The sequence below is a fragment of the Macrobrachium rosenbergii genome, chromosome 50 (assembly GCF_040412425.1).
Source record: "Macrobrachium rosenbergii isolate ZJJX-2024 chromosome 50, ASM4041242v1, whole genome shotgun sequence".
NCBI lineage: Eukaryota > Metazoa > Arthropoda > Malacostraca > Decapoda > Palaemonidae > Macrobrachium > Macrobrachium rosenbergii.
In genome coordinates, this window is record NC_089790.1 from 31,294,399 (window position 1) to 31,319,227 (window position 24,829).

At 37.8% G+C, this 24,829-nt stretch overlaps 1 protein-coding gene across 24 annotated transcripts in view; it reads left to right on the forward strand.

The window, feature by feature from the left end:
• Positions 1-24,829, forward strand: part of Golgin245 (Golgin-245) — a 307,575-nt gene that overhangs the window by 87,381 nt on the left and 195,365 nt on the right. For 16 of the 24 annotated variants that reach the window (XR_010851323.1, XM_067094416.1, XM_067094428.1 and 13 more), the window contains 2 exons: positions 11,602-11,902; positions 20,469-20,495. Coding sequence is in view for 23 of the 24 variants with exons in the window: in XM_067094416.1 (XP_066950517.1) it covers positions 11,602-11,902; positions 20,469-20,495 (328 nt within the window). In the remaining variant the exon portion in view is untranslated. The remainder of the gene's footprint in view (positions 1-11,601; positions 11,903-20,468; positions 20,496-24,829) is intronic. The other 8 variants (XM_067094418.1, XM_067094425.1, XM_067094421.1 and 5 more) reach the window with 1 other exon arrangement.

Below are 24,829 nucleotides of genomic sequence, written 5' to 3' on the forward strand. Positions count from 1 at the left end.
ATACAAACTTATATAAATGTATGTACAATACAGTATATGGTTTTATATATATATATATATATATATATATATATATATATATATATATATATATATATATATATATATATATATATATATATATATATATATATATATATATATATATATAGAGAGAGAGAGAGAGACAGATAGATAGATACATATATAGGTAGGTGGTCTGTTTTTAATTATGAATTACAACTCTAAAACAAGCATAAAACTTACTGTATATACTCGCGTATCATGTGACTTTTCAAGACCTAATTTTGCAGCTAATTTAAGAGGGGTCACACCTTACATGAGATATAAAATTAGCAAATGTAATATTCACATATTGTATTGTATTATAAAATACAAGCATAATGAATACAGTATGCATCTTTTCCATGGATCTTCTAAAAAGTTATGCTCTACTCACTGTATCCAATAATAATATTGTATGTACAGTAGTCTCATATTACTACAAACATAGTGATCATGCACCATTTGCATTGTTTAGGTTTTCGTGAAACAACGATACCATTCAGAAATTTTCGTTTAGGCATCAGTTTCCATGTAAAGATAACCATGGGAGAAAGTTTCATCCCATCTGCCATGCACGTTAAAACAACAGTAAAATGGATTCTTTCATGCCCAATAGTTTTGATTAAATACTTTTCTCTCCAATTTTGTTTATGGTCAAGTTTGATGGCATATCGAAGTTTAGGAGAGTTTCTTCCATGTTGCCGATGCACGATAATTTATGGTCATTAGCAGCTTGAACATTGTTTTCTCAGTGTCAACTGCAACGTCCAGCTTAAATTTAGCAGTGCTGTATATTTCCTTGCCATTCTTTTCTCCATAGCAGATAAGGGTATACAGTGTACTGTAAATGTAAAAATATATAAGTCGTATATTACTGAACGTCAATTGTAACATAAATACAGTGAGTATTTACTATCGTACAATGGTTGAAATGCAGGCAAAACAGCTATTGTTATCCAATTCGATTGTTCATAGCAAAACGGCTGTTTCTCGTTCGGTTGTTTATGGCTGTATGCTTTTATGTAACTTGTATAGTGTTACTAACGATGCTTTTATCATTCTCTTTTACTTTTTTAACTTTTTTAACTAGAAGATGGGATAAAGAGATAGAGAAAAGAGGTTAGTCTATTGTAATTTGGTCTCTCATAAAAGGACCTTGCATGATACACGAGGTACATAATAAAATAATTTTTTATGGGTGAAAATTTGGGGACCACACCATATGCGAGATCGTGCGTTGTCTATGTGATATGTATTGATAGATAAGAGAGATTATAGATGAGACCTATGCAGGTTAGTAGTAAAATTGGATTTTTCCTGTGTTTATTTCCCTGTTTATTTTATTGTAGTGGTTTTGGTCAAAATATTGTAATTTTACATGAAGGTAAGGTTTTTTGCTCCTTTACACATTTAGTGAAGAAATTATTTGTAATGTAGTGTTTTAGATGTTTTAGAGAAGTTTTTGGTTGATGGAAATTTAAGTACCTCTACTTTCATATCACTTAATTTGTACTTTATTTTTAATTTTTTTATGTTGAAATGTATCTGACCTTGGATAATGTGCACAGATTTAACTATCTAACAGTAATTGGACAGTAGTTTTGAGGGAATTAAAACATTGCTATGATTCTTTGTAAGCAGTCCCCATGGTTCACAAAAATATGTTAAGTAGCAACAAGGAAAACTCGAAATTTTTAAAGGTAAATATTATTTTTCAAATTCAAAAACAGTAAGAAATAGGAGGCAAGATTTAGATTTTTTTTCTAAATGTAGGAATTAATAATTTTTTATTGAATCATTTTAAAGTTTTACAATTGTAATTTTTCAACAGTAAGTAATCCCTCAATTATCTGGATTAATAAAGCCAAGGTCCAGTCGGGCAGTGTCAAAATACGGATGATGGCAAGTAAAAAAACCTAGGGGTGTGCAAGGGCAACTCTCTATCCTTCCTAACCTAACACTGTCAATATCGTTAAGTGGTTAACATTTAATATTCTTATAAACACTTCAATCCGAAAACTTTATACAAAAAGCAATACAGGCAGTCCCTGGTTATTGGCAGGGGTTCCATTCTGAGGGTGTGATGATAACTGAAAATCACCGCTAACCAAAAATCAGCGATTTTCGGTGCTGTGGCTAAGCGCCGATTTTCGGTTATCGGCCCCTCTGTTAGGTATGTATCGGTGCCAATACCCAATTATCGACACCGATAAGCGGAAATTGGCAATTTTTGGTGTGGAAAATTGCTGATTTTCATCACTAGACAAGCGCTGTAAAACCGGATCGCCATTAACCGGGGACTGCCTGTATCTACCTTATTTTCCCACATTTATAACAAAATAAACTCCATAAATACACTTAATAACAAAAATGTAACCCCATTTTCTCTCATACCTGACATTTAGCTTGGTAGGCTACACGTTTTTATTTGCAGCTGTAAACAGTAAACTTGCAAATAAAACAACAATCATCACACTTTAAACTGAAACCTTTATGCAAAAAGCAGTTATCTACCTTATTTAATCATATTTGTAACATAATAACAAAATAAATACACTTAAAAAAAAGCAACCCCTGCTTTTTCTCTCATACGTGACACATAGCTCGGTAGGCTACATGTTTTTCATTTGTAGCCATCAACACTAAATATGCTTATAAAGAACAACCATCATACTTTAAACTGAAAACTTTATGCAAAAAGTGATTATCTACCTTATTTTCCCATATTTGTAACAAAGTAAACAGCATAAGTTACACTTATAAACAAAAAAAGCAACTCTCTTCTTTTTCTCTTATACACAAAACATAGTTTGGTAGGCTACACATTTTTCATTTACATTGTATTACAGGCAGTCCACGGTTATCAGCGGGCTTGGTTTTACGGGGCCTGTCTAGCGATGAAAATCGGCAATTTTCAGCGCCGAAAATCGCCAAGTTCCACTTATCGGCACTGATACTTGGGTATTGGCGCCAATACATACCTAACAGAGGTGCCAATAACAGAAAATCGGCGATTTTTACGCCGAAAATCGCCAATTTTCAGTTATCAGCGATTTTCGGTTATCATCACGCCGTCAGAACGGAACCCCCGCCGATAACCGGGGACTGCCTGTATTCACAAAAAATGTAAGCCCGTTTTTCTCTTGTATGCAACACAATATGATATTTTAAACTATTAATCAAAATAACAATTCTAATACTAATACTATAAAAATACTTTTTGCTCTCTCGCCTGTTTGTGTGCGCTGACTATCTTGCTTAAGATGGCCAAACGTTTTAAGAACTTGAATAGGTTTACTAGTCCTCCTCTACCTTCTCCTCCTCCACCAGCTTGACTGAGTTGTCGAGACTGGCATCTTCTTCTTCCTCTGCCTCCTGTGACTCCCGGGAGACACGAAGTGGTGAAGTGGCTGGAAGAGGCAAAGAGGTGCCTAGAGGGTTATGGTCATTGAAGTGGGTCAGCGACACATCAGATTCTTGGCTGAAGGAGCCCAGTATATTGACAAAGGCAGGCGACGCACTTGGCTGTGGTTCCAAGCTGAAGGATTGAGTTACCAAAGAAGTGGATGGTGATGGGCTTGGGTGCATGGGGGTTTGGGATCTGAAGAAGCTTCAAGGGTACTTTGACAATACGAATGATGATTCTGCCTGGCAATGACAAGCCTTTGTAACTCTCAGATTTGTGCAGCCAAGTCCCAGACCCCAGGAAATCCTATGGGGTCAAAGTTGAGGTTCTCTAGTATCTTAATAACTGCATTGAAGGTCATTCATATTTGCTTGTAAGGGGGGAGTCATCGTGACACAGCGCTTTGTCTTTGCCATCATCATCATTATCAGCCATCTCCTCTTCACCAGCAGCTCCAGCTGTTATCTCACTGTGGGAGAGAAGCTGGTAGCCAAGGTCACCACTGCCGTCATCCAGCCACTCCTGCATGTCATCCTCTGGTATGTTGTCGCCTCCAGTTGCTATTGTGGCACGGACGTCCTTGACGTTGAACCCCTAGAAGTCCATCATAGCCTCTTCTCCATTCAGAGTACGGTTCCAGGCATGTTTGGAGGTCTCTGTGGTGACGTCCTTCCAAGTATTGGTGAAGTTGTAGATGACAGACTTCAAAGGTTCTCCAGTGTCTGTTGCCCCCCCCTTCTGTCCAAGCCCTGTTGTTTCTCCTCAACCTCCAATACTACCATCACCGCCTCTAGAAACTTCCTTTGGTAAAGCCATTTCATTGCAACAATAACACCTTGGCCCATTGCCTGAATGAGTGCAGTTTTATGGCAAATACATAACCCTAATACGATCTTTGTCACCATGAGAAGCAAAGCTTACAGCCGATGTTTAGCAATGCTAAGGTCCTGTGTCTGATGACGAATAACCTTCTTTTAAAAATGATTATGGAACCAATCAGAAATTATCTTGGTGGTGAATCAAGCCTTTGCTGAATGATACCAAATTACTGGGAGCCTATCTGTCAACCCATGCAGGACGTGGTTGCTTTGCGTGCCCAACTACCTTTGGTTTGCAATGATGCCAACCAGTAGCATTTGCATATAACAAAGCAGAAATACATTGCTTGGAAAGTTTTCGACCTGGTATATGCTTTTCCTTCTCATCAGTCAAGGCGTTAGTGGGTAAGGAGTGATAGAATAGACCAGTTTCGTCAGCATTGTAGATCTGCCATAAAGCAATGCCTTCTGTATTCATCAAGTCTTGCAACGACTGGCAAAATTCCTGTACTCCCTCCCGAGGAGCATCCAAAGCTTCACCATGAGTTTTCTTGTTAGTAATCCCATGTCGAATTTTGAAGCGGAACCTTATGCAAGCCTGTGAACTTCAAAGCAGCAGCCTTCAACTCAGCACCACAAATGTTCACATCAGCAGCCCATTGTTGCTGAAACTACATCAAGGTAGACTGATCCATGTCACATATGGCCTTTTGCCATGACCTTGCAGGCATTATTCCTGGCCATCTTCTTACCAAATTCCGTCGCGTATTTCTTCATCTTGTCCTGAGAAGCCTTAATATCATGTAGGGTTGACTGGGCAGTGCCGTACTCCTCCATTATATGTGAACTGGTCCAGTGTTGTTCCATCCTCTCAGCAATTTCCAAATTTTGTTTAACCTGTTCAGAGTCACTTATGGGAGACATCGCCTCTCCCATAACGTCATATTTTCTAGTTCACAGAGCGGTCATTTGGTCTATGCCAATTTTTATGCTTTTTCATGTTCTTTTTTATTTTGTTTAAATGTATTAGGATAATAAATAATGTAGTGTAAGAAAAGATAAAAGAATGTATTTTGCATTTTAATTTCCTAAAGATTACAAGCATGAAACATAAAAGGGAAAAAATTATTTGCATGCCATTCCCTGAAACATAAATGGTAGAGCGATGAATGGTTTAATTTCATTTACATTTGATTCATAACATTTTAGTGCATGTGATATTGTTGGCAAATTTTCTATTTATTCATTTAGAAACTGGATGGCAAATCTGTTCATTTCTATTACAATGTGCTACGTGGCTTCGCCATCAAAAAACTAAAATAAACTCCACGTGGTTTCCTTTATCCTGAACAATAAATTTCACAGCTTTGAGTGAACGAAAAGTAAAGGGGCTCCTCTCCTAATCGGTTACTGTCCAGTCACTTGGCATTGCGATGCTTGAACCCAAATTATGGCTTTCTTTTAGAATTAGATAAATCTTATTCAGTACATGTTAGAGACTTCTGAGCTGCTACTCTAAGTCTTGTAGTCATCATCAGTCTCTATACTGAATAGTGATATCTCTTTAGGCAATAGATTTTTCTTTTGCTTTGGAACCCTCATTATGGAGGATACATGGAACCAAAACAAAAAAGAAATCAGTGGTTTATCATTGAATGCACGAGGCGTAGCAGGAGGCGAGAAGTAGATGTCCTCTGTCAGACTGTCTTTCCGATACAAAAAAACTGCCATTTACTGCACCCCTAATTTTGCTCATAGTGTTACCAAATTATTTTCCTACAATTTTTATAAGAGTTAATGGTATTTCTGAGCTTGATCAGAGCAGCATGAGCCTTGAATGAGGGAAAATGTGTTGCTCCGTTGAAGGCAGTGTGTTGTAGGATGCGGGCAACCGGGATATGCTGTTGGTGATGCTTAACAGGCTAAGGGTCAACACCTTTCTCGCCCTCTTTGGATGGGGTGGGGCCAATACACACAATCAGCAGCACGACACACAACACAAGCATGACCTGCAATGGTGCAGGAACTGCTAAGAGTGCCATATGCTCCATAAGTAAGCTCAAATGCAGTCCACTCAAAAACAGTTCAAACATGTGACTGATCAAGTGCAGAGAGGGAAAACGGTCTTTGTTACTGAATGCACTGACACTTTCCTGATGTAGCCAATTAGCATACAGTATCAAAAAACAACAATACAGTAATGTAGTACTTGTCCACCCACACACCTTCGAGTCTCTCTTAAACTGTTGACATATCCATATTAGCCAATAACAAGTGCTAAACAAAGTTATGTTTCATGATGTGTTAAATGCCTTCAAGCTTTTGAGCCAATAGTAATTGCAAAAGCTAACTCTTTCCCTCAAACTCTTTCTCTTTCTGTGTGTTTGTGAGTTTGTTAGTGCATTACAGTATCACTTGTTACCATTTTTTTTTTTTTGCTTTGCTTAATTTACTGTACCGTATTTTATTATAAGTTTAGTTGGCTCTGGGTATGATTATCAAATATATCATAACAGTCGAAAAGAGAACATTTTATCACTGTTGATATTTCATCTCGTCACCGTAAAAATATTTAAACTGCGAATTTCATATGTAGGCAAGACAGCACCAAGCAGGCTGTAGCTGGTTCACCCACACCACAGAATGAGTGCGTATGTACGTGTTACCTTTTTTTTTTGCTTCACTTGATTCACTGTAACAGTAAACCCCCATATTCGTGGAGGATGCGTACCACAACCCCTATAAATACCTAAAATCCGTGAATGCTTAAAACCCCTCTAAAACACTTAGAACTGCCTATAGTTCAAACAGAAAAAGAACCCTCCAAAAATGCTTACAATGAGTATTTTAATAGTTTTATCGCAAAAAGTGCATTTACTTATGAAAATGATATGAAAATAAATTAATTTAGTATATATTAACAGTGAAAAATAGTGCGAATGGGTGAATTTTCCGCGAATAATGTGTATAAATGTTCCAAAGAGAAATCCGCGAATAGGTGAGTCCGTGATTTGTGAGAATGCGAATATGGGGGATTTACTGTATTTCATTACAAGTTTAGTTGACTCTAAGTATGATTATCACACATACCATAACAGCACACATGAGAATATTTTATCATTACAGGCAGTCCCTGGTTAACGGCGATCCGGTTTTGTGGCACTTGTATAGCGACAAAAATCAGCAATTTTCGGTGCCAAAAATCGCCAATTACTGCTTATCGTGCCGATAAGCCCCGAAAATCGCCGATTTTTGGTTATCGTCACACCCTCAGAATGGAACACCCGCCGATAACCAGGGACTGCCTGTATTGATATTTCATCTCAACCGTTCTCTCTCCCTCTCTCTTTTGTAGCCTATGCACACAATTGCATTCATCTTTTGGTTTGAAAAAATAAAAAAATGAGAAAATACAGTAAAAATATAAGCAAGAATACTGTAGCATAAAATATTAATAAAAAAGTAAAGGATGTGCATGTTATTGTGCTTAAGCTTCGATATAAAGATGTCTCTCTCTCTCTCTCTCTCTCTCTCTCTCTCTCTCTCTCTCTCTCTCTCTCTCTCTCTCTCTCTCTCTCTAGTGTCTCTCTCTCGTGTAGTGTACGTGATTGAGTTTATCTTGTGGTTTGAAAAATAAAAAATTAGAAAATAGTCCCTGGTTATCAGCAGGGGTTCTGTTCCTACAGTGTGATGATAAGCGAAAATCGCTGATAACTGGAAATTGGCAATTTTCGGCGCTTATTGGCGCCGATAACTGGAGATCGGCACCTCTATTAGATATGTATCAGCACCAGTAAGCAGAAATTGTCGATTTTCGCCGGCAAAAATCACCGAAAATTGCCAACTTTCATCACTAGACAAACCCCACAAAAGCAGATCGCCGATAACCAAGCCTGCCGATAACCGAGGACTGCCTGTACAGTAAAAATATAAACGAGAATACTGTAACATAAAATATAGATAAAAAAGTGAAGTGTGTGTGTGTTACTGTACTTGGGCTTCAGTGTAAACATACCTTGCTCTCTCTCTCTCTCTCTATGCTGTATCTCAGTAGTGTGCATATCCTTTAATAAAATGTGAATGTCTGTATCAGAGACATAAAAACATGAAACCAAACAAGCTGTATCAAGTCAGGACTACCTAGTCCTCTTCACCCATCCAACACTGCATCCCCCCAGCTTGAGAAACTGCTCCCCAGCTCCACCCACCTTCCAAAACATCCCCTTCTCTGGTTCATCTACACAGCTCTACTGCCCTTCCTCTCTGATGGCACCCAGCCCCCCAACCCCCCCTCCCCTCCACCATGGAAACTTCTTGAGGCCTCTCCCACCCCCAAAACCTTTTCTCAGTCATTCTGAGTGTAGGCAGTGCTACCAACATTTTCTTGAGGCTGTGCAGCATTGCCAACCATCATAGGGCAGTTTTTTCAAATTTTTTGAAATTTATATATATCACATGTCTTTGGGGCTTTGGTCCAGGTGTGTTGGATAATGGCAATCATGATAATTGAGGGATTGCTGTATTTTGATTATTTCACTTCAAGAAATGAAACAGTTGGGTGGCAATCTGTTTGTATAGTACAGGTGCAGTAGAAATCAATTATTTTTTGGTAACATGGTGTGTATGTATACTAACTACAGTGGTAATTATGGTTTGTTTAAGTTTTCAAGTTTTCAACATCTTCAAAGTTCTGCCATGTCCAGTGAGAGTGAAAGCCATTTAAGATTATTGATGTTGTGGAATAAAAGACAAGCTTTTTACTTTTTTTTAAAGTTTAAGCAATAACTGGGGACCACTTATGTACCATTCATTTTGCAGTGCACCTCCATCATAAATGTGTAATAATTGCTATTACATTAGGAGAAAAGAGAGACTACAATTTCAGTACTGTTAAATACTACTGCAATACAAGTGCTTCAAACGTTTTGTACTTTTTTTATATTGTAATGATCGTATATTTGATTCTATATATGGTTTTATATATTAAAAAAGATTGTAAATATTTCCAAATCTTTTAAACCTCTTGTGGTTTCATTTCTCATACTTTTCATATAGTTCTTGTGAAGTTTTGCATGCTGTATTTTTCAAAACTTATACCCATAGAACCGGACTGGCATGAGATAATACAAGAATATAGCAGTGGGAATGGGTATAATGTAAATATATCTGCATTTTTTAAAGATTTATCTTTCATAATGAGAATAATTAGATAGGATATATATTGTATCAAATAGAATTTAGGCCCACAACTGTCAGGTAAAGTACCCATTTCAAACAGTTCACATATGGACATCAGCATTTTCTGAATTGGTTATTTTTTTCCTGACATCCTAATTTCCCAAGTGCAGTTTGGATTCTGATTGTCAGTGTTTTTCAACAGCTTAATGGGAGAGATTTACATTATCCAGTGTTCTGCTTATAAACAGTCTATAATTATGATACTTAGTACATGTATTAGTAAATTTTGCTACTGATTGTAAAACCTAGCAGGAGAACTTTTACACATTTTCTGTATTTCAGTGTCGTCATTCACCATTTTCACTGGTAGAAAGATGCATTTTTTAGTATTGAAACTTTTGTTTTTTTATGAATACCAATTTTACCATAGATAGAATTTTGCATCAAAGGAATGTATACTGTATATGACAAATTTTAAAAGAGACATTTTTAAATACTTCACAATACTATTCTTGATTACCTTGGCTTCTGCTGTGCTGGATTAGTAACATGCTTTTAGAATTTTGTTGCTGTTAGTCTTAATTATTTAATTTATTTATATGTTGCCATAAAATATGATCATGATTTAGGCACCAAGTACTGTTGTTATTTGTACTACATTGCAATGCATTTTTCAAGATAAGCTGAAATAATTCCAGCATGTTAGTTTTGAAATATTTAGTCATGATATCTGTGGATCAAATGCCATTGAAGAGTTTTCTGTGATATTGTTTTGGATTTTCAAACTGTTATTTGACAGAAAACTCCTTGACAGAAGCAGCAATGGACTTGCTAATCTCCACCCATGTGTATATCTTGCTTGTAGTGTACTTGTCGGAAGCTTTAATTATTGAGGAAATTGCACTGTGATTTTTTTCTTTCTAACAGAAGGTTTACTCAAAATTGTACCAGTCTTCTAAGAAATTTTAAGTTAAAGTGCTTACAACAGAAATGGATGCTTCATTTTACTGACACTTTCATTTGTAGTGAACGTTTTTAATCACTTTTATGCTGCATAGTGTGTCCTACTTATTTTATCTTGTTTTTAGTATAATTTCTCATCTTCATAGACTTTCATGAGTACCAGAAAGGAATGTATAAAGAGATGCTGCTACAAATTACAGTACATCTAAAAATGCAGAATAACTTTGTGAGCTAGTAGATTATTGTGACATCTGGTTGATATGAACAAAATGAGTATCACAGTATCTAGCTGTTAATGTACATTACATTAGCATCAAAATCAGTCTTTTCTGCCCTAGATTTGGCACCATATTACAAAATCATATAGAGAAATCAAAAATACTGTAGACAATGTTCAGGTGAAGGAATTCTAGTAATCCTAAAGTGCCAGTGCAAATAGGATACTTTTTTTTTTATTTTTTTCTTGGACAGAAGCTAACCATAATATCTGTCTGATGTAATGTAGATTTTTTATTGTTATTTTATTGATTATATTTATTGACCCTTTAAGGGATGTTACTAATTGACTAGCTCTCAAGTTAGGCTAAGAACTTAAGCAGAGTTTTGAAAGTGGGACTACTGTGACATCATTAGCTTATCTCCTTAGCTTTTCCATTTGATGGTTTTTTTCTCTCATCATGAGTTTGTAGGTAAGTACTTACAACTGATATTTGATCTTCTGTTTTTGTGGCAAGAGAAACTTAAGAGTGGTTCCTCCCTCAGTGAATTTGTCTCTAGCGAGGTTTTGTTTTTGTGTATTTAGTGCTTCAATGGTCATATTTGTTTCCAGTTGAATAGATAGTAGACCATAATCTGGTCTTGTGGTAAAATTGCCTTTAAATATCTTTCAAATGTGAATTTGTATATTGCTCCTTCATAGCTAGTTGTAAGATGTCACAGTTATTTCTGCTCACAAAAGAACTTTCCACTAGCACAAAAGCACCATTTCTGTTTTTTTGGTTTACTCTGGTCCAGCAAGAAGCCTTTTAGATTTAGCTAGTTGGTGTCTTGTGAATACTCTGTTATCAAACTCATTTAGTATTTTAATGACTGTTCTTAGTTTGAAAAATTTTGTACCAAAAAATATACTTAAAATTTGTTTTTTTTCTGTTTTCTACATATTCCTGTTTTAATGTATTCATTTTGACACAGGTAAAAATTTTGCAAGAAAGTGGTGCTGGGGATCTTATAAGTGCAATACCACAACCCCAAAATATTGAACAAACAACGATCTGCCTCCAAGAAGATAGACCTGTCAAAGCACAGGATGAGTCTGATAGCCTGTCTGCTGGGGACAATTCCTCTGGTGTAGACAATGTATCAACAACTGAAAGTGCCTCACTTGCGGATAACGTCTCAATGGCTGATAACGTGTCTGTTGCTTCTCATGGATCGGCCTCCACTGCTGTTACTGTCAATATTGAAAATGAAGAACTCATTGAGAAACTTAAAGGTAAGATACAGTGTGCAGTACTGAAGGGTTTAGATAAAACTTAACCTTATATTGAAATGATTAGCATTTAAACTTCTTTTCAGCAGCTGGTGACTATAGAACCCTAGTGAATTTTAGTGTGGTTTACTTGCTGAAAATTTTCTACCTTTATTTGAGACAATTTTTTGTGTCTTATGCATGCATTACGGTAATTATAAATCATATACTATTATAAGTTATGTGTTAAATATGCAGATAGTACGGGGAAGTTCTAATTTTTTTATCGGTTATATGGATACTATGTTATGTATATTTTGACCAATTCTTTGATCAGAAATCAAATAGAAAAGTCTTTGGGTCCCTAATGATAAAAAAATTAACATTTTTACAATACTTTGTGAGTATAAAAATATTGAATTTAACAGATAACTGTGTTCACAAAGGAAATTAAAGTTATTGTGCTATGTTTATTTAAATTATATTGATATAATTCAGAAGAAAATAAGAAAATTCAGTGGAAATAAGCAAAAGACCAACAGAATTTTACATTTAGCAAGGAACACTACATCACACCAAGTGTAATATACATCAGAAATAGTAAAGTACCAGGTAATGTGTTGAAAGCTTTTTGCATTTGCTTAACCTTCCCAATTATATACATTTGCATATCTTGCTAACTTTGAAAAAACCACAAGAGGGTAATAGAGTAAAAGCATGGATAATGATAGACGACAGTATATACATAAACTGGTGAATTTAATTATATACAGTATTCCTCTTCCATCAAAAGCCCTACTTTTAATCCCTACCTAGAAGACATAAACAGTGGCAGGAGGAATGATGAAGTAATAACAAATGTTGCTGTCCCAAATTACCTGGAAAATGTATGTTTCATCATAATTCCATCTCTCATATATATGTCACACTTGTGGTCTTTGAATACCCCCAGACAGAAGATCATGCACCACCAGCTCTGTGTAGAATTTTCCAGCTTGCTTCATCACTTGGACTGTTGCCATTATTTAGCATTATTCTACTATTATCTTATTATTCACTATAATTTGTTTTTCTTTTTCTTAACAAATGATAAGTAGGATTTCTGCTGCCTTAGTAGTTACGTACTTGTCACTACCCAGCTAACTGGTGTTCTTGTTGCTGAGGAATACTGGTTTCACTGCTTGAAGGAGACCTTGTTTTCACTGATTCAAGACTTAATAATGCAACAGAGACTGAGGGAATTATAATATTTTATTTCCATGTCACCTCCACTGCTGTCAAACTCTGCAGCCTTTTCCGTATAGCTTGGCACCTTTCATGGTCAGGACAGAGATCCAAAGCCTGCTGCTTTGTAAAATTTCCACCCATGATGGCCTTAGCCATTGAGACAATAGCAACCAGACTAGTGACCCTCTTGTTCAGCCCAGGTTGTCTTTTTCATGCTTTAGGTGGGACTGCAGCATGAGTCAAGAATGCATCTATAGCCATTGACAGTAACTGTTACTATAATCTGGATAATAACTGCCTTGGGAGCAGTAACTGTGACCATGCTCAAGATAATGACTGCCTTAGGAGCAGTAGCTGTCACCATTTGTCATCCCAGAAGAAGGATGGCAGTAATATTGCCTTTTCTAAGGAGATGACTAAGACAGCAACTTTATGCTGCTAAATTACTGAGAAGTGCCAATAAACCTTGATATGATATTGAGCATCTTTATGACTGCCTGAGGAAGGAGGATGCTTGGAAGATCTAAATTAAGGATAACGGAGGTATGTTTAAGGAATAAATGTCTTAAGTCACCCATAGTGGGAAGAATTAAGTTCTTCTTTCAGAATAGCAGCACCGTTTAGCATATGCTGTGTAGGAGGTAGTGCCATCAGTGCACCTCATGTGGTGCACTCTAGGCATTACGATGTTCTTTGCAGCATCCCTTCAGCCCCTAGCTGCAGCCCCTTTTATTCATTTCACTGTACCTCTGTTCATAGTCTCTTTCTTCCATCTTACTCTCCACCCTCTCCTAACAATTGTTTCATAGTGCAGCTGCAAGGTTTTCCTCCTGCTACACCTTTAAAACCTTCATACTCTCATTTTATACTCATTCCATTATCTATACAAAATATGTGGAGCTGCATGGAAGCAGTGGTTCTCTTTTGTGATTGATATATTTGCAAGCAACCTCCACCAAAAACTTCTTACCTTTTACCTCATTATCTTAGTTCCAGCATCTTGGAAGACAGATGCTGTAATGCATCATGGGGTTGGCCCAGAGGCTTATGCATTTCAGCTGTTTTGTCTTGTTCAGGCTAGTAATTGACAATAAACTGGGCTCTTCAGTATCCATCAAGGACCCTAGTGTGTTTATTTGGCCTCAGCAAGAGTTGTTAGTCCGTAGTCTTACAGGTCTCCCTTTGATGCTCCCTATGATAGAAACTCCCATGCCAACATCCCTTCTGCTTATTCAGCAACAATCTGGTAATATTAACATTTCACCCCTGAAAACTATCCAGGAGATCCTCAGAGGTATAAGCTTTTTGAGATATGCTGCTAAGGTTATCTCCAAATCTTGTCAAAGATGTATCTACCAGGCAGAATGGTTCTTATTTGTGGTTAGTGCAATGTAAGGGTTACTGATTCAATCTGTTCTGCTATCCATAGCTAGCTGACATTTTTTTTGTAAGACAATGTAGAAATGGTTAGTCTCAGCTTTAAATTTTATTTGTTCTGACAGAAAAACAAACCAAAGCTGTCAGAAATTGATTTACTCACACAAAGTGCGCTTCAGCTGTCTTGACTTAAAAGTAAAGTCCTAACGCCTAGGTCAGTGGTCTGACCTGACCTTGTGCAGTCCCCTTCTTCCACTGTGATCTCAGCCATTGGTACATCTGGTTGTCTTCAACTCTCTCCAGTTTTTGTTGCCAAGTTTTCCTTTGTGCATGCCACATGTGAGAATTGTTCGTTGTCTACCATTATTGCCTTACTGATTGTGCTTATTTCCCTTCCAGTAGCCATATTTTGTGCTTGTTGTGCAGATTAGTGCATTTTTTGGGGGCCAAGAGGTCTTTTCTGTTTTTATTTTGTCTGTGGTAAGGACAAGATCTGGTTTGGCAATGGTCCTATCTCCACCCTTAGTGTTTGGAGCGAGGTCAATCTGCAGCAGTGCTGTAGTCAGGGTGAGCAGAGAAGTCTCTGTTGGTTGCCTCATCAGTCATCTCCCTAGTGTCCCACGAGCGGCATAGGGACAGATCCACGTCAAGGCTAAGCGGAATAATAGACCGGTGTCATCAAGAATGCTGTTGGCTCCCCTTCCCATACCGTTCCCATCTTACAGGCCAGACTTGCTGAAGGAGAGAGCCCTCCAGAGAGAAGTAGATGGGATGCTAAGGAGGTTGGGGGGGGAGGTGGAGGTTGTACCAGACAACTCCCCTGGATTGTACAGTCGGTTCTTCCTGGTAGAGAAAGCATCTTGACAGTTGGGCCTAATTATAGACCTGTTGGCCCTGAACGAGTTTCTGGAAAAGAGTCTTTCCCCATGGAGACACCCCAGCCAGTGTCCATAAGAGAGGGGGGAACTACATGATCTCAGTGGACCAAGAAGTGCCTCTGGTTTGTCTCCAGGGACATTACGTACTAGTTTGGGCCTCTCTGCTTCAGCTTGGCAACAGCACCCCAATCCTTCACAAGTGTCTTCCAGTTGGTCTCCTACTGGTTGCATACGAGAGGTATTCATCTGCAAAGATATCTGGATGATTTACTCATCCTTGCCATGTCAAGAGAGGAAGTGGAGAAAGCTAGGGACATGGTCTTGTACCTACACAGGACATTTGGTGTCATGGTGAACCTTCCCAAGTCTGAGTTGGAACCAAAGACCTGCATCAAGTACCTGGGAATGACAGTCAGTATGGAGTTGGTAAGAGCCTTCCCTTCAAAGGAGAGAATAGCAAGACTGAGGGACATCTCCCTGAACTTCTCTCCCAGAAACTGCCCCAGCCAAGAAGTAGTCCACCAGCCAAGAAGTAGCAGATCATAGTGGGCCACGCTGTCTCCATTGAGAAACTGGTTCTAAGGGGTAGAGCACACCTCAGTTTCCTCCAGTGGCAGATGGAGGAGGCTTGGAAGAGAACGATGGAGGACCCATCACAACCCATACCAATTATGGAGAACATAAAGGAGAATCTAGTCTGATGGAGGAACCTAGCCAGCCTGATGTTGGGAGTCCCACTCTGATGCACCTCAAAAAGGCTGGGAGCACACCTCAATGGAGAATGCACTTTTCGGGGTGTGGAGCCCTGAGGGGAGAGCACAATACATAAACATCCTGGAGATGAGAGCAGCATGGCTGGCGATCTCAAACACCACCTCTAAGGTCATTCAGTTGTTGTGATGTGACAACGCAACAGTGGTTGCCCATGTCAACAAGCTGAGCAGGACAGTTTTTCCCACCCTCAGTAGTAGCACTGCATGAGGGGGAAGCCTCTGAGGGCTGGAACTGACAGCTAGGTACATATGGGAAAAAAGAAATATAGTGACTGACCTACTAAGCAGAAAGGATCAGACCATTGCATTGGGACGGCATAGTCCCTGAACCAAAAAAATAGGAAACAGCCTTTTAGATCTAAAGCAGGGCCACAAGATCGATCTCTATGTGACAACTGCCAACAAGATGTTTCCACTGTACTGTTCCCTGGTACCAGACCATGGGGTGGTGAAGCAGGATGCCTTCCAACATCCATGGGACAACATGGACATGTACTCTTTCCCTCTATTCAGTCAACTGAGAAGGGTACCAAACAGGTTCTACCAGTCCCAAGGTCTATGGATAACCCTGGTGGCATCCCTAGGGCCACGGGCCAAGTGATATGCTGTTCAGCTGCACCTGCTGGTGGATGTCCCAAGAGAGTTGCCTGAACTGCCCAACTGCCTGGTGCAGGAGCACAACAAAAAGTTCTGTCGCATTGTAGCCACCCTCCGGCTTCATGGTTGGAGACTATCCAGCAATTCCTCCAAAACAATGGATTTTTAAGGACCCTGCAGCAGCCATCACAGATACCCTCAGGCCCTCTTTGATCAGGGTATACAGGAAAATGGACAGAGTACTGTCATTGGTGTCATCAGAGGGACCTTGATCCCCTTTGTAGACTTCTTGGTTTTCCTGAGGCGTGAAAATACCCTATGGGTAACAGCCATCAAGGGCTACAGGGAAGCTCTCACCCAGGTCTTCAGGCTGAGAGGTATCAACCTCTCCAATTCTTGGGAGTTGTCAGCCATTTCAAGGAGGTTCCATTCAGCCATTCTAAGGAGGTTCCATAAGAATTGCCCTCTGAAAAGGTGAGGGCCCCAGAGTGGAATATCACCAAGGTCCTTGCCACCTTATGGAGACCCCCTATGAACTACTCCGGCAGGCCTCAGACAGGAACCTCACCCTCAAGACTATTCTTCCTGGCACTCGCCTCTTCTAAGAGGGCCGGGGAGCTGCATGGCCCCTCATATGTAGTCATCCATGCCCTGTAGTTCATGCCTGACTTTGTGGCTAAGACTCAAGACCCCTCCATCCCCTCCCTGAAGGACTTCTTTTGGGGGAGGCAAAGAGGAGATGTTGCTGTAAAGCAGTATCCGAGGAGGACAGTACCACTGAGACCTAGTTGTAAAAGGCTCTTCATCAGTATGGGCAGAACAAGGAAGGAGGTATCTAAGAACACCATCTCCTTCTGGCTGAGGGTCATCACAAGGGCTTCCCCTTCAGTGGCATGCAGGAGGAACCACTTCCTCCTACAGGTACTGAAGTGCCAAACAAATTTCATGTCCTCCTACTTGAGAGGTTTGGCCCACAAATCCTTAGACATGTACACCCTGGGCCCCATAGTGCAATCCAGCAGGTCGTCTAAGGTGTAGAGCCCCATCCCCCCCTCCCATGTGGGAGTGGATGAGCTCTGCCATAGGGACCCCTTGAGAACCAGCCAAGACATCTAGAAGGACTGGTGAGTACAGGATGTTATGTCAGTAATTGCGCAGTGCATAGGCCTGTGAGTTAAACACCATAGTTAGTGCCTTCCATGGGTGCCTCGTACATGGGTCACACCCATCCCAGTTAACAGGGACATATTGTCCTCCCACCTCAGAGTAAGTCTCCATTTATGAAAGTGTAGGTTTGTATTCACGTTGGAACAAAAAAAAATGTTTAAATGTAATTTGTATTTTTCCTAGGATACAAACCTATGCTTTCATATGGATGGCTTTTACCCACCTCAGCCTCCCCTCTGGTAGTCTGTTTATCACCAGTTGATTCACATAGTAGAAGAAGGGTACTACACATGGTTGGGTCAGGCCATAGGCCTAGGTGTTAGAGGTTTTGTTTTTGAATCAAAACAGATGAAGCATGCCTTGCACGAGCAACTCCATTTCTGAAAGAGTAGTTTTGTATCGTAGGAAAAATACAGATTACATTTAAAATTTACTGTGTGCACACCATCTCGGGTTTTGAACTGCATGGACATCGATGGTATTGAGGCTGTTTGTCAGAACTTTGAGAAGGAAGTTCCTTGTGAAACTATGAAACCCCCAAGATTGTACCATTTTGTTTGGTCCCAAGGAGTTTTTTAAGCCTCCACTTCATATGAGCCTTTAGACAGGCTTCTCTGTCTTTCACAATGTTGAAGAATGCCTTTCTTCTAATTTGTGATTTTCAAACACATCTGAGAACTGAACATATATAAGTTCATGCATGTCAAGGATCAGAATTCTATAGGTCTTTTCCTGCAGTCAGCTATGTTGAAGATGCAAATCCCAAGTAACCAGGCTAAGTCACTGCACTGTTTGCCACTCCATAACTTTGTCCCTTGTCAACTAGGCAGTGGGCTACCTTTATCCTGTCAGAGCAATTCATTGTTATGGCTGGAGATCTGAGGGGTTTGTGGAAGGTGCTCCTAGTCTCTTGTTGTCCACTGGACGTATCAAAAGCAGTTATTCATGGATACTGTCCTGTTGTTGCTCAGACATGTTAATTTAAGGGCCACAACATATTCTTCAGAATTAATTACTTGTGATTCAATGAATGAGTACTGCCCTCAGCTACATTAGTTGCTCTTGAGTATGGATCTCCCAACCATTGGCATTCCCTGGTGGATATGAAACAGAAGAGGCACTGAATAGCTGAGGATGTACAGAATATAAACTTCTTAGAGATACTTATTCATGTTATATGAAATTAAAAGGTTGCAGAGTTACTTTTACGTCTTAGCGTTTCTGTCGTAAAGAGACAACTTCCTGTACATTTGTGAGAGACTTGGGTTTTGAAGCCTGAGATCAATCCCAGTTTCAGGTTAGCCCTACAATTCTCAGTTAGCCAGTTTTGTGGATTTTAGCTGTTCAGTCCTTCCTGCCTGAATATAGGATTTTGGTTGATCAAAATAATGGGTATGCGATGAAACAACTGTAATTTAAAGTCAAAATGTATTTTTCAAGAAAATAAACCAGTTCACATATGTGAATTATGGCTCAGGCACCACAAATGATGATCATGATAGCTGCCTTAGACTCAGGGATCTGCCCACGTATGTGCAGTTCTACCATCTAACTGCCATTTTCTTATTTCCTGTTTTAAGAGAGAGTGAAGTGCCTTGGTAAATTGTGTGTACATGGAGGGGCTAATTGTAAGTGCTGTGATAAGTAAGTCGTGCGGTCTTCTTGTAAAAAATAAATTGTAATTCAGATGTACCTGAATATTTGTATAAACTTTTTTATTGTAGTTAGCGGTGTGAGTTGGGAGGTGTTGCTGTATTCAGAAAAGAAAATTAGATACTGTGTACTATATTATAACATTTTTTGACTGCATACTTACTGATGTTTGTTATTTGTTAAGCAGTTATATTCCTGGTTTTGTAAAAAAAAAAAAAAGTATCTTTGGGTGGTTGCTACATGTGCACTGTAGCCCTCGACTTGATGATTAAAAAGAAATTTTTCATCAGATGAAGGAAATGATAGATTTTCTTTTTCTTTTGTCCTTTTTCTTTTACTTATAACTAAAAGTTCATGATTGTATGTTGTAGGCCTGTGGAGCAATAAGTTAGGATATGGACTATAGAGAAGTTGATGGAGAAGGACTAATCTGTGATAGTTTGATTATCAACATCTTATGTTGTTTTCAGGATATATTTTGCCAGCAATTTGGAAAACACAGACAAAACTGTTTTTGAGGCATTTCTTGTTCTTTACTAAGCTGGGATTTTGTGTATTTTATATTGATATTGTTCAGTATGTGGCATAAGTGATTCCCTTATTCTTATGGCATGAACCAGAACATGATTGTCTTGCAAATATTTCATAGTTTTAATTATACTTTCTTTTTTAAATTTTTTCATTTTAGTATACATGTGTTAAAGTCAGAATCACCTATAGGACTTTGAGGGACCTAAATTTATTTCTTCTATAACTTATGAAATTGCATAGCATTTAGCATACTCAAGTGTGTGATCCATCTAACTGAATGTTTTTAAAGTAAAATGCCTGTATTGTACATTGATCATACTCCACAGGCTGTGTATTGGTTTTTCTTTTTCTTATCAATATTCTTCAAGGAAGCATTTACTCTTTCAGCTTGTATGGAAGAACCAGCTGAGGCCAGTGAGTAATTCAGTGTTACAGCACGTTTTCCAGGGACAGATGCTGTCTTTTCCATTGCACTCATTCCTATCTTCTTTCCTGGTGACCAGTGTGCCTTCAGCAGTTACTTAAGACTGTTATCCAGTTTGTTTCTTACTGTTTAAGTATATCTTTAATAGTATGATTAAGTCAGCATAAAATCCTTCAAGAAATAACATCATGGTAGCAGCCCTTACTTTTTGAAGATCTGAGTTGAGGCTAACGTTATTTTATTAGGGAGCTATTTTTAATCTTTATTCTTCTCTATTGCAATTGTAAGATGTAGATCAATGAAAAGTGACATTTGGAATTTTTAGGGATAGATCTTTTCAAATTTATGCACATAAAGGAACAGGAAAACTGAATACAGACTGAGGAAGAAGTGGTAGATCAGTTACAGTATAAATTATTTATTGTATTTTGACTTAACCTGGGTAATTAATATATGGCAATAGAAAATTTGGAATTGGCTGTTAGTAGCTTATTAGCAGAAAGTAGTTTAATGGGACCACTGTGTCCCATTTCTAAACTCATTAGGCAAGCCTGAAAAATTTGTTCTTGACTGAAAGATAAGAATCTGGAGCAAGGGTGAATTTAAAGTTTTACGTCTGTGGCGGGGGGCCGGGAAGAGACCAAAGGGAACAGATGAAAGTAAAAGGGGAGAAAGTAATGTAGCTTAGCTGTTGCTGTTTTAGTAAAATAAAGCACTCGAAGACAAAGCAAGTGATAAGCAGCTTTAAGACAGTCTTTCCTTATTTTGGTTTTCATTCCTATCGTACATTCATGAAAAAATTTGTACCTTTTAGTAAAAGTTAACTTCACAGAATGAACCAAAATATTATGTGGTTGGTTTTAAACTTTTTCAGAATACAGTGTAATTGCTGGCTTTCCTATATATCCATGGTTTTTATCAAATTTTAGATTAATTTGGAAGAGTATGAAATGGAGTGATGGATCTTAAGCCTTCATGCATTATTTTTACATCAGATCTGTTAGGAAGCTCATATATTATCTTATAATAATTATTCTTTATTAAAGGCATAATATGAACTGATGGATTTAAGTTGACATTTTTGGATAATTTGAGTGTATATTGTCATTAGAGATCTTGATGTTGAATGAAGGAGTTTTAGCTGACTGAAGCTTCTAAAATTTAAGATTTTGATTCATACACAATGTTAAGTGCTGTAGTGTTCATTCTTGTGGATAATTAAGTCTTGCTGCTTGAATTGGGGGTGATGTGGGCTTTTTTTTGTAATGCAGCACCCAAAAATTAATATATGATTAAAATGCAAGTCTTAAAAGTTGGTTTAGACTTGCACCACTAACTTTCTTCTGTAACTGGTTTTCTAGGGGAACTGTCCATTTTTTAACCTGGTTGCATACTTGGCCTCATTTGGTGTCCTAATTTTTGTGGCTATCATTCTTAGTTTTTCTGTTCTTATCAGTTGGTTACCAGTATAACTGGAAGAAATAAAACTTTGTTTCATCATTTTATGTTTGGTAAGTATTTTACAATGTTAAATATGAATATTGTCAGTTATGAGAATGTCTCAAAATTGAGAAGCTCATTGCTGATTAACTCTTTAGTCTTTTAAGGAAAAATATGATCACATGCTAACCTGAGTGTTACAGTCCATTAAATAAATAAATGAATGAAAAAATTGGCTGGTGGTTGGCAAGTCATGTTAATACAGGTGAAGGGGAAGTTTTTGGCTGTCACTTGTGAGGATATCTCATTATTTTTATAAAGTACAGTTGTCTAATGGGACCATTGATCACATTCTAGACAGACGTAACTGCTTCAGTACATTTTGGGGATGCCAGTGTTTGTGTGGTGTCTTAAAATATGAGTACCATTACTCAAGAAGGTTCAGCTTTGTGAGACATGAGTGTTTTTCCATCTCATTCACAAAGGATACTTTTGTAATATTTTTCAAAAGGGAATTTTGAAAATTATAGTGAAGATTATTATATCATTGGGTTTTGCACATGCTGTATTTGATAATACTTTTTTGTGTTTTGGCTTTAGATAAAAAGACTTTTCTTTTAGTTTCTGTACCTTTTAGTTTCTTACAGAGTAGTTTCTTTATGTTTTGTTAGATCAAATTTCTAAATCACGTTTTGCAATTTTTTCACTTTTACAGAATACAATAATTGTCTAAGTATCAGGCATATTTTCATTATTTCTGGGGTAGATATCATCATCATAAACATTTTTATGTCAACTTTTCCCTTCATGGGGTTAAATGTGAATGAATTCACTTCTAAGTCCTCTATGCTTTATTTGTTGAACTCCCATTTGTTCTAGGTTGTCATCTACCCCCTTTTTTCATGTTTTCCTGGGCCTTCATAAAGCATTCTTGTATTGTCATATGGCTGGTTTTGAGTGGAATTTATTCTGCATCTGTTTACCTGTTTCTGTTTTTTTTTTTGTGTTGCTTTAAAACCTTTGAAAGTCTGGTTTTTGAAAGTTAAGCTCTGTGAATGTTTTGTCTAATTTAGAAAAGGGTATTTCTATTTCAAGGTAAATTGTGTTGTTATACTGTAGTTGCCTTTTCCTAAATTTTTCCCAACATGCAGATTGGCTATCACATTGTCCTCAGGGGAAAATATATCTGAGGTATTATTTTACCATTTTCTTACCCATTGCTTAAGATATTCCTTGGTAGTTGAGTCTATTAATCTCTCACTTGCATCTGCAATCTGTGCTTTCCAGTTTATGAAGCAGTTGAAGTCCCCTGTGATAATGAGTAACTTATTTCTGGAAGGGGTGGTCAACTCACTGTTTAAGTTCATCTTTTTCCTCAGACTGGGGGAAGTTCTATATATGAGTGATATACATAGGGCATTTTTAAGTTTATCACATCTCCCAGAAATTAATTTTCTGTCTCTAATCTACTGTTAATTGGCTTAAATATTCTTCAGTATAAAATAGTACACCACCCTCTCATCGTCATCAATATTTATTAAACATTGTATATCCTGATAAATAAAATTTTCTCCCAAAATCTCAGTTTTGGGTATAGTCCTGTAAGCTTGATTTCAAGTGAATTGGATGTTACATGGACTTCATGCTGTGTCTGTTCATTGTGGTTGAGATATAGCAAAATTCTCTTCTGCATATATTTATTATTTGATAGGATAGGTTTGTGTGATGATGCTAGATTATAGATTAAAAATGTCTTCAAGTGAAACAGATGTGTGAAGTACCTTTTACGCACTGATTCATGAAATGATTTGTTTCTGATTTGCTAAAATGTGCTTTTTAATGGACCTTATTACTGCAGTTCATTTATTAGGGCAATTTCATATTTCTGATCTTATCACCCTATTAGGAACCCACATATTAGGTGACTGGATTATACTTATTGGATATATCTGTACTGGATTATACTTATTGGATATATCTGTACAACAGATAGAAACTGCACACCATTCATCTGTTTCCATTTTGAGATGTTCATCATATGCTTATGGCACAGTCACATTGGCAATTTTTTCATAATTTTGTGGAAGCAGTGGATATGCATTTAACCAGATAATGTGTTACAGGAATGCTGTTCACTTTGTAAATATGCTTATGCTTATCAATGAGAACATTATGCTTATAAGGCCATTGTCAGCTGTCTGTGGATTCCGACTGTGTCTTACTTCCTAGTTGCCATCAAGGCTCTAATTTATTCCAGACTGTTTCAAACATATCATGCATTAACAAGTAACACTCAAGGAATGTTTATGCATTATTCTTTTGCTTTTAGGTTTTCACTAGTTTTGCTTTGTGAAATCTATAAATAAATTTTTGAGGTTTCCAGTTTATGATAGGATCTTAGACTTGAGGAGATGGCAGGTTACCTGAGAAGACAGTATCCTTCTTAGTCATAGTCAGACTCAAGATTTCCCAAAGCCTTCTTTGGGCTGCCCTTTTCTTCTCTGAAGTACTGCCATTTATTTGCAAATGCCTCCCACAAGCCTAAGAATTCTACTTTCTTGTTTTAACAACTATATTTTTTCATCTAACGCCTCTGGGTATATTCAAGGTGTAATAACTAGTGTGTCTTCTCTAGCATTCTTGCAATTATTTGCCTGTCTGTTTTATCTGCTACAGTATTGACCAAGTAGTCCAAGTCCTTGACTAGGGGTTCATTGTTTCCTACCTTATTACTTTATAGAAACAGATATCTGCAAATCTATAGTACAGTTATCCTTAGTTTGTAGCTCAAGATTTCTGTCTTCCTCTACCACTTCCTGAAATTTGCAAGTAGGGAATGCTTTCACTTTCATTCTATTTTGTAAATAAAATCAGTAAGTTCCCT